Source organism: Nicotiana attenuata, unplaced genomic scaffold (genome assembly GCF_001879085.1).
Source record: "Nicotiana attenuata strain UT unplaced genomic scaffold, NIATTr2, whole genome shotgun sequence".
Lineage (NCBI taxonomy): Eukaryota > Viridiplantae > Streptophyta > Magnoliopsida > Solanales > Solanaceae > Nicotiana > Nicotiana attenuata.
The window spans coordinates 39,899-50,854 of record NW_017670886.1 but is presented as its reverse complement, the minus strand read 5'-3'; the positions used below and the strand labels follow the sequence as shown (position 1 = coordinate 50,854).

The following is a 10,956-nucleotide window of genomic DNA, read 5'->3' as shown; positions in this document are numbered from 1 at the left end:
TGTTTGATCCAAACACCCGGTTGGATCATTACCCATATATCATAAACAAATCCTGCAACTTCGGTCATGAGGGCAATGAAGTCATCAAGCAATACCAGTCTCACATTGAAGTGATTGAAAGCGCGCCCAACATCTGGACCTCCGATCTCTGCAAACACCTCATTGCTAAAGTCAAATGAAAGAATGCTACAATCATCAAAATTATAAAACCCACCACATAGCAGCCAATAATAAGTTCCATTTAAATAAGCAGTACCAACGGCTTCTGCGCAGAATTCATGTACGAGATTTGCAGGTTCAAGGACTCTCCACGAATCCCTTGAACAAGAATAGATTGCTGCATATTGTGAAGTATTTTGATTTCTGTCATCATCCCAGAAGGACCGAAATCAAACAACCTTGTAGTCATTAGTTATGGGGTCTAATCCGAACCCAAACTGACGGTCCATTTGTGTGAAAGATGGTTTAAGCTCGAAGTTGGCTGCAGGAAGGGGCCTCACTTCCCTGGTGGCAGGATTCCACAATGACAAGGAGATGTCGTATATGCTGTCATCAATTTCTCGCTCCAACAAAAATAAGCCATCCACGGAACCTAAAAGGTACGTCATACCTCTAAAGCCCCGGAGATAATCGAGGGGATATTTAATTGCACCAGCATCTGAAACCGAAATAAAATAGATTGGAGGGGCGTAATCTGGGGCACTATGATTATAAATCAAGATTTGAGGGGATTTCCGATTCATGTGTTCTTTGACGAAGATAGGGCTTGTAATTGTTTCGTACCAGGATTTGCCGACGCATTTGAATCGCAACAAGGATTTGACCGGCAACCTGGTTAGAATCTCCATTGCTACATCTTCAGGGAAAGGCCGACCATCATTATCACTGGTGGCCATATTAGAACAGAAAACAGAGAGATAATACTTAATCGTGAAGAAAAGAAACCGATGAAGAAAGGCAAATCAGTAGAATGAATTGATTGAGTGAATTAGGCACTTCTTCTTCAATACATTCCCCAATTTTTTAGACTTTAATTTTTTTACTATAATTACTAAGGAGAAATTTAAAAATAGCCCAATTTCAAAAGTAATTAAAATTTAACCACTTTTCATATAAAAATAAATTTGAGCTAAAACACTTTTCAAAACCCAAAATATACGCTAGTATATTATACTGGAGTTCCAGCATAAGTATGCTTGAACTCCAACATATTATACTGGAGTTCCAGGATAACTATGCTGGAACTCCAGCATAATATGATGGAGTTCCAGCATAAGTACACTAGAAGTCCAGCATAATATATTGGAGTTCCAGCAAGTATAATTGTTCAGTATAATATACTGGAGTTTGGAGCATCGGTGCTCCAGTCTCCGGTATATTATACTGGATTCAGCAAGGTATATCGGTCCAGCATACAGGTGCACCGAACTCCAGAATATTATGTTGGACCGGTCTCTGTTGAAGCAGAATAGTGGCTATTTTTCATTGACTTCGTAAACGCAGGCTATTTTTGAATGACCAGTCCGAAAACTGGTTATACCATGCTATTTTTACTAATTACTACTGCAAGTATCTGATTACCTTAATTATAGGTAATCTAATTACCCTATTACTACCATTGAATTCTGCATTTATTTACAATTCTATTTATGGCGCCTTTAATTAATTCGTTTGCTTATTTCAGTATATTTATTTAAAAAAAATAATCTCATTTTGTAATATTTGGTTCTAATTAATGTCATACTATTCATTATTTTGTTTCCATCTGAATAAGGCGAAACCAGAGATATCATATTTACAAAATTGACTTTGTTTCTTTTTAAAAAACAAAAGTATCAGTTACTCATTCCCAAGTGTCTTTGGCTTTTTTTCTTAATCGTTACCTATATTACAAGTATTTTTGGATTTAGCTTGATATTGCATAGTTCGATTTACAAATTTTCCGTGCATTCATTCATTAAAAAAAAAGTCACTTATCCAAAGTTTGAACACTCTGTGTCACTCGCCATAGTAGTACAGAAAGAGAAACAAAGAGAGGCTGAGATAAAAATGACGAACAATTGCTTAATCGTGAAGGAAAAAAATGATTAAGAAAGCTAAATCAGTCGAAAGAATTGATTGAGTGAATTACTGGTACTTCCTCTTTAGTACATTCCCCATTTTTTTAGACTTCAATTTTTCATTTAATTACTACTATAATCTGATTACCTTATTAATCTTATTAAATAATTGTACCATTAAATTTTGCATTATAGTTGGGCGCTTAGGAGTGATTTAGTATTAATTCCCAGTTCTACTTATTCAGACTTTTCGATTAACTCAAAATTAACTATTAAATTTTATATTTAATATTGCTATATTATCTCATGAATTGTCCAATTTAGAACAACAATTAACGCACTCTCATACTTTCATAAGACTACGCCAAACTACTAAAAAAACATCTTTATTTGGGGAAAGGGTGAAATTTGCTCATGTACTATCAACTTTATCCTTCCTTGCATTTTTACTCTAATCTTACCTAGTCGTTATGAAAAAGTTTTGACGATTATGACTTGGTTCTAATATAATGGAAGGTAAATTTGATCAATCTCGTATAGTTCATAGATATGGTTGACCATTTTACCTTTAAAATAACTAAAACTAAAGATTAGAACTATAGAAAGTGAACAATGCAGGGGAGAAGTTACACTAACATACATAATGTTGTGGAGTTTGATAAAGTTATTTCTAACCGCAGTGTTTTGTTGTGCGGTTCAATGCAATGTGCTATTAGGCGTGCGATTAGCCAAAAAGCTAAATTTGCTACCTTGTTCTTCGACAATCTCGTGAAAAGTTGATAAGAACTGCATTTTCTTTTCTATTCCTCTTTTGTAGTCTTGTTTATTTTCTCGTCGAAAAGACAGAACAGTTTAAAATAAAATTCTGATGAGCTACTTTTGCCTCTCTTTCAGTTTGTGAATTGACAAGAAAACTTATAGATACAGATTTTCCACACTGCAGAGGAAGAATACACTTCAAAAAGGATCTACTTAACTAGCAAAGGAGCATTTCATCGTACTTTCCCACTCCAACAGAGGTCTTTCCAGTAAAAGGAGGTTGTATTACATAGTTCGAGTTGAAAACAAAAAATATTGCTATGCATCATTCATTTTACTTTTCGGCCGTGTCTCCGTGGGACAATTGAGATTTTTGTGGGTTTAGCTCAACCCGCCTTATTGCCACAAAACCAAGAAAGCCAATTAGAAACGAGCATTTCTGTGCTGCACATTAACTTAGCAAAGAGCAATATTTTTGCAGTCAATGAGGTACAATCAATAGAGAGAATGGATATCGACTTGGGACAAGGTACAAATCATTAGAAATCCAGATAAAGGGCAATCTGGTGCACTAAGCTCCCGCTGTACGAGGGGTCTGGGGAAGGGCCGGACCATATATGTATAAAAAGAGGCCATCCAGCTGGAAAATGCAATATCTTTCCTTCGGAGGGAGGTTGGTTTTAAGTAATAGTGTTCTAGACTCATTACAAATACAATGTCAAGTTCTCAAAGTTGAAAAAGTTCTGGACAAACTAAGAAGAGATTTTCTTTGGAGAGGAAGGAAGTAGCGAAGCAAAGAGGATATCCGTTGGTTAGCTAAGTTGCTAGGACTTGGGCGCTGGTGTCTGATACGGGTGCGACTCTAGAGGTCGGATCCTTCATGATCCAAATTTCAAGATTCGGGAGTAGGAAATTAAATACGGATATGGGTGCAAGGATTCGGCTAAAAAGAGTTCAAATATCTAATAAAAATATATCTAAATTATGAGACATCATTTATAAGGTATTTCGAGAAGGCAAAAAATTGATCAAGAGGAGAATCCAGAAAGGAGATAAAAAAGAAAAGTACTGACATAGATATTTCCATATACAAGGTGTTCCATTTTCTTCAATATAATTTCACTCTAACTTTTCTTTTGATTTCAGAAATCATTGTATCTATCCTGAATTTCTACTTCGCTTTTGGTCAAAGTACCCAAAATCAGTTGACCAGATCCAGTGCGATCCCACGCCCACACCCGCACCCACATCATATCGACACGGGTGCATCATCGAAAGCGAAGAGCCCGAGCACTTAGTTGGTTAGATGGAGCACAGTTATGAAAAGAAAATGGGAGGATGAGAGTAAGGAACTTGAGGGCAAACAACAAAGCGTTTACTACTCAAAATGGCACTGGAGGTTAAATCTACCTGGAATTGCTTTTATGTAAATCAGTTGTTACTGCAAAATACAGATCAACAAATCCAGTGGTGCACATATTCAAGTGCTGGGAACAGCGTATGAAAGCACATAATTAAGAACCTCTTTGAAACCAGAATCAAAATCAATCTTGGTGGACTGGCAATAAGACCTCTTTCTAGCATGACAAATATACTGGATGTGAATATTGAGAAGACACAAGGTGTTATCATGCACAAGAACTTGTTGCAAATGGCACATTATCTAAACACCATTCCAGCAGTTGAAGTCCGCTTAGTGCAAATGTACTGGTTGAACTGCCCTCAGTTTCAAAAGAATCCAGTGGTGCCTTTGTCTTGGGTACAATACTTTTCGTGTAAAATCTATATCGTTACTAGCCAATACTGATAATGAAACAGTGGAAAAAGATGATCCTAATTTCAAAACCAGAACTAAAATCATACTCACTGTAACCAATCGGCTCCTCGGTGTTTTGTTGTGTGGTTCAATGCAACATGCTATTAGGCGCACGTTGGACAAGAAGCATAAGGACATCCATCTAGATCATTTCCACACCAGTTAACACTTATGTTCTCCAATCCCAAACACATATACAAAAGAACAGACATAAATGCCAGACCAGCATCAAGTGCACCAGAAAGAACATAGTTATGTCGCTGCCACCAATCTGGCCTATATCAATAAACAACATACCCCGACAAGAACCCTACAATAATCCATGTGTAGTTCACAGCCGTGGCCGGTGGCATCATCCCTGTAGCTCCTGCCAACACTGGCATGTTAATGAGTTTGATCCATTCTTGCTTAGGGAAAGCCCTGGCTGCTAACCATACAACAACTGGCGCAGTAGCACCAAATAAGAAGAACCAATTGACCATTCCATAAGTTACTAAATCTCGAAAAATCCTTCTTGGCTCAATCAAACCCCATATCACTGATGCATCATAGAATATATGATCTGAAGGACAAGTCCACACGGTGTTGGTCAATGTTTTGTTGCATATGTCTGGAATTGTTTCCATTAACCACCATGCAGTTCCCAAATAAAAGAACCCTGCTATTAGAGTCCCTACTATCTGCATTGTCCATTTTCTATGATTGTAAGCATATATATAAAGACACTTAACGTGCAACGAGGGTAAAATTAATTAATTAATGAACGAACTAAACCCATGGTCCCTACAGTCTGCATTGTCCATTTTCTATGATTGTAATCCCATATATAAAGACACTCAACTTGCATCGAGAGTAAATTTAATCAATCAACTAATGAGTTCTATCCTGAACTAGCAGAGATCGACTGTATGAATCATTTGAATTCTTTCTACTGTGTTCGGAAAATTAACTGACAAAGTGAGTAGTTTACCTGAGCCAAAAACATTGTTCTTTGGTGGAGTTTTCCATAATGACCGAGCTTGAAATCTTGGAGGAAAGTAATAGCTTGGTAACATCCAACCCTGGTGTCTAACAATGTCAAGAATATCAAAAGACACATATGGGAATTAGCGTATTAGCAAAGTAACTATGCATATATATGTGATTACCTGGTTGGTAATTGCAGTGATGATTCCGCTAGGAAGTGTAAAGAAAATGGCAATGACACAAGCTAGAATAACTCCCCACCAAGGTAAACTGAAGTTGCTCGTTGTAATATTCACAAGCAAAGACAGTGAGGGTAATGTTTGCCACAAGAATGCCCCAAAACCACCATTCAGGTACTTGCTCATTAGTTTAGTGTGTATGTCCATTTTCTTCTCTTTGAAGCTTGATTTGTTTTTCTCCCATATTTCCTTGAAATCCAAAAATCCTCATGACATAACTTTCCACATAACACATATAACATCTACCAATTAATAACTAATTTGTTACTACTAATTAATGTACCTTCTGTGAAATAAAAGGACGTGCATTACAGTAGCGCAGAGAGAAGCAAAGCCAACTCCATAAGTAATTAATAACGAAAATGTACAAAAGATAAAGATATCCTTGTTGCTCATAGGCAGCAATGTCAAGATGGAAATTAGAGTCAATGATACTTGATATGTTGTAAGCTTGGCCAGAGGAAGTGCAGAGTCCAGAAGAGAAAAGAGGGAATGTTTTGGCTTTGAAAACATCTAACTAGTAACATATTGGAGTCTAAATATACATAATGAAGAAGAATCCAACAGCAACATTAGCAGTAGCAAACCAAGGACTAGCTAATAATGGGCTTCCTAGGTACGAGGAAATAGAGGACCAGTCCAGGCCTTATATTTCTTTGTTCACACACCCTTCTCACCACCCTGTATTTGAGATTTCACGCAACTTCAGGCTACCAAGTAAATAAACTATAACTCTTTTTGTTATTTTACATAAAGTATAGCTCTATTCATGGATAATGACACATTTCATCTAACGCGTAATCTTTGTCCAAATTTTGATACAATTTCAACCTTTCATGATATCAATATCATCAGGCCAAGTCTGGGCAAAGATCTAAAGACAACAATTACATTCTTTGTACATGTACACAGTTACAGCAATCAGTAAAATTTGAACAGGTTAAAGAATAAGTGAATGCTTGAGAATTGATGTAATTCCAAGTAATGAGTGCCTCAACTTTGAAGGTGAAAAAGGGGCAAAGGATACACGGTGTATAGGATTTCATGAACCTATTGTATGCATTCTAAAATTCAAACATAGTCTATTCTCTATAAATATAAAAGACGATAAGTGTTTAACATATCATCCGCTCATGTCTAAGCACAATCAAGGAGTTAATAGGTCTGGTAAGCTGCTACCATCCAACTCTCCATTCCCTCGTTTGATTGTTACTAAGCTCTCCTTGTAAAAATGAACCGAACAACCACTATAGTCATTTCTCCTAAGGCCCGGATGACGAAATCCAAGGCGCCTCGTCTCCTGGGTCGAGACACCATAGGAGAGCAGGCGACAACGATTGCTACCGAAAATGACCGTGTAAGGATTCCAAGACTTAATATATGGAAAATATACAGAGGATTGAAACGTAATCATTTTATTCCAAGCCCCAGGTTGGATCATTACCCATATGTCATGTTCAAATCTGTCCCAATCAGCTACGCTAAAGAGGGCAAGGGAGTCATCAAGCAATATCAGTTTCAGATGCCAATGATTGAAAGGGCGCGGAGCATCTGGCCCTTCAATCTCTGTAAACACCTCATTGCCAAAGTCAAAGGAAAGAATGCTACAGTTACATATTTCACACTTCAGCAGCCAGTAATAAGCTCCATTCAGATAAGCAGTACCAAGGGCTTCTATACAATGTTTAATTAGGAGGATGTCTTTAAGTAGGACGATGTCAGCGTTTTCAGGTTGAAGGATTCTCCATGAGTCCTTAGAATATGAATAGACGGCTGCATAAGGTTGATCGACAAAAAAATTTATGATTTTTTCCCAGAAGATCCGAAACCAAATAACCTTGTAGTCATTAGTCATAAGGTTTAATCCGAACCCAAACTGACGTCGATATTGCCTGAAAGATGATGGAAGATTGAAACCGGGTAAAGGAAGGGACCTCACTTCCCTGGTGGCAGGATTCCACAAAGCTAAGAAGATGTTGAATATGCTGCCATCAATTACTCGCTCCAATAAAAACAAGCCATCCACAGAACCTAAAAGGTGCGTCATACCTATGAATTCCTGAAGATAATCAGGATTTTCAGGTACGCCAACAGTATCTGAGACCGAAATCAAAGTGATGGGATTGGGATTGAGAGGAGAATCATCATTTGAGGGGCATCCAACATGATCATAAATCATGATTTTCGGGGACTTTCTGCTCCAATTCATGTGTTCTTCGATGAAGCTAGGGCTCGTAATTGTTTCGTACCAGTACTTGCCGACGCATTTGAATCGCAACAAAGATTCGACCGGCAACCTGATTAGAATCTCCATTGCTAGATCTTCAGGAAAAGGCCGGCCATCATTATCACTGACCTGGTGGCCATATTAGAACAGATAACAGAGAGATTAAAATGATGGTGAAAATACTTATACTTTAACACTCTCTTTGGATCATTGTTAGCTATTTAGATTGTATCCTTTGGTGGTGTTAAACAATATTTTTATTATTTGGTTTGACTGTATTGTATTTACTGCACTGCTATATTTACTAAAATACCCTTAATTATTTTAAATACGATGCTTGTTAAGAACTACTCATAAAAATAATTTATTTATTTGACCTTCCGATCTTCTCACAGGGAATCACCATTCTACCATAGTAACGAAAGCACCAAACTAGTGTCATACAAAAAAAAAAAGTTATAGCCCCATCAAAATAGAGAACAACGGATTGTTTATTGCTTATTATATAAATAAAAACCAGTGGATTTACTAAAAAAAATAATAGAGAACAACGGACCTTCTGTTCCTATAGTTTGGAATGGTAGAAGCCTAAGTAAATTAATATGTAATTATAATTAGCAAAAAAGTTTGCAAAGATTATAGAAGAGATAAAAATACAGAAAAAAAAGAAAAGGAAAACTAACCAAAAAAATAAACGGAAGAAGGACGGAGACAAAGTACGTAGTTGGTGAAGTATAAATAATAGGGTAAAGGTTAAAATTGAAATATAGAACAATTAGTGGGGGCGTAATTGGAAAGAAAAATACGGAACAATCCCACCACACCGATTTGGTTGTTTCATAAAATGGGGCTTTTTATTGTTCCGGAACAATGAATTTAACAATACAGTACAATCAGTTTTCGATGAACAATCAAAACAANTGGGCTGACCAATGCCCCAGCAGCGTTCATGCATTTGATGAACAGTGTATTTCGGCGTTATCTGGATTCGTTCGATATGTTTTTATTGATGATATTCTAGTGTACTCGCGTAGTCAGGAGGAGCACGTGCAGCATTTGTGAGTTGTATTGCAGAGATTGAGGGAGGAGAAACTGTATGCAAAGTTCTCCAAGTGTGAGTTCTGGCTCAGTTCAGTGGCTTTCTTGGGGCACGGGGTGTCCAGCGAGGGTATTCAGGTCGACCCGAAGAAGATAGAGGCGGTTCAGAGTTGGCGCAGACTGACCTCAGCCACAGAGATTCGTAGTTTCCTTGGCTTGGCAGGTTATTATCGCCGGTTTGTTTAGGGATTTTCCTCTATTGCATCGCCCTTGACCAAGTTGACTCAGAAGGGTGCTCCATTTGTATGGTCGGACGAATGCGAGGAGAGCTTTCAGAAGCTCAAGACAGCTTTGACCACAGCTCCAGTATTGGTTTTGCCATTAGGGATTTGGTTGTTTCATAAAATGGGGCTTTTTATTGTTCCGGAACAATGAATTTAACAATACAGTACAATCAGTTTTCGATGAACAATCAAAACAAACATTGTATATGGGATAACAATACGATGCGTAACAACCATCCAAACAATACGTAAGTGTGAATAAAATATTGAGTGAATTACGGGGCACTTCCTCTTTAATATATTCCCCAGTTTTTAACACTTTAATAATTTTCTATAACTAGTATCTATGAACGTGCGTTGCACGTTAATAATGGCACGTGATGGTTTAAATATTAATTTATATGTAGGAATAGTAAAATTTATTAATGTAAAGAAAGTTTTATGTATAATAATACAACAATCATCTAAATGCTGAAAAATATTATTACATTAGCATAATAAATGAATTTAAAACAAAAGTACATCATCAAAACTTACACAAATAATTCATGTTAGTTAGATAATTATGTATTACTTCCTCTGGTCCACTTTAAGTGATTTTTTGGTTGCTTTCGCATATAATAAGGAATCCACCTTTTTAACATTAATTAATAATGTAATTAACCATATTAACCTTAAGGTGGACCAGAGGGAGTATAGTTTAAAAGTATTTAATATGATGGTATCTTACTGAACACTTCTTTGTGGACGAAATTTTTGTGTGTGTATGTTTCCTCCTAATGTTTGGTTGCTCTGCCTTAATCAGAACTCTGGTTGTCGATCATGAATCCCTCTTGAAAGTGTAGCATACAGTTGTTCATGTAAAACAACATACTGCGGTAAATATAGTTCAATATTTAGGATGTTTGTCATTGTGCTTTATTTATTATATTTGCAAAACATAAACATACTAAAAATAATTTCATACAAATTTAAAAAGATATTCCTTAGTTTAGGTTGACCAGTATCATAAATTTTGCATGTATGACGTTATTGTAAAAATTCTATATACCATCTATGTGTTATTACAAAAGTTATTTAGCTTATCTAAGTTTTTCAGTAGCATGACAGACATATTTTCAAAATCAACCTATATACAATGGAAGATCAATTTTGACTTAGTCTATTATTCATACAGTGACACTAACATAAGAAGAAATAATAAACTTGACAACAAACATGTATGGTAGAAGGCCATTTGATATTAAAGTATTTAAGTATTATTCTTGGTAGTAATTATTGGTATTATTTTCTGTTGAGTAAAAAACTGAAAAATATTTTGTTTTTACTATAAAATTTTGCAACCAACCTTTTATTTAGTTGATCAATATATTCATTTCTGTTAGCTAAGATTGCTTTTTAATTCTAGCATGCGATTTGTGCAAATTGCATTTTGATCTAATGATAGAAATATTTCTCTTATTAAATGCACTACTATTATCATTGGGGTTGATAGCCAAGTATTCACGAAGAACCAAATATCTTTTATTGGATGTTCTCTTCGTTTCTGACTCGAAGCAGAAGCATT

The 10,956-nt window shown here is 36.2% G+C and overlaps 2 protein-coding genes across 2 annotated transcripts; both read right to left on the bottom strand.

The window, feature by feature from the left end:
- Window positions 1–81: 81 nt before the first annotated feature.
- LOC109244213 (putative F-box/kelch-repeat protein At1g12870) lies at window positions 82–1,031 on the bottom strand. Its single transcript, XM_019411270.1, has one exon. It carries the CDS (start codon window positions 894–896, stop codon window positions 390–392), a length of 507 nt encoding a protein of 168 aa, XP_019266815.1. The 5' UTR covers window positions 897–1,031; the 3' UTR covers window positions 82–389.
- Window positions 1,032–4,213: 3,182 nt separating this feature from the next.
- On the bottom strand, window positions 4,214–8,274 carry LOC109244211 (F-box protein CPR30-like). Its single transcript, XM_019411268.1, has 4 exons — window positions 7,285–8,274; window positions 5,784–6,029; window positions 5,606–5,696; window positions 4,214–5,315 (listed from the first exon to the last, which is right to left on the bottom strand). Exons 1-4 carry the CDS (start codon window positions 8,152–8,154, stop codon window positions 5,182–5,184), a joined length of 1,341 nt encoding a protein of 446 aa, XP_019266813.1. The 5' UTR covers window positions 8,155–8,274; the 3' UTR covers window positions 4,214–5,181.
- Window positions 8,275–10,956: the final 2,682 nt, after the last annotated feature.

Coding starts and splice junctions, on each gene's coding strand:
- LOC109244211 (XM_019411268.1), bottom strand. CDS start 8,154: ATGGAGATTCTAATCAGGTTGCCGGTCGAATCTTTGTTGCGATTCAAA. Junction 5,697..5,783: donor TCACTGCAATTACCAACCAG/GTAATCACATAT, acceptor GTTAGACACCAG/GGTTGGATGTTACCAAGCTA. Junction 5,316..5,605: donor GAACAATGTTTTTGGCTCAG/GTAAACTACTCA, acceptor TGGACAATGCAG/ATAGTAGGGACTCTAATAGC.
- LOC109244213 (XM_019411270.1), bottom strand. CDS start 896: ATGGCCACCAGTGATAATGATGGTCGGCCTTTCCCTGAAGATGTAGCA.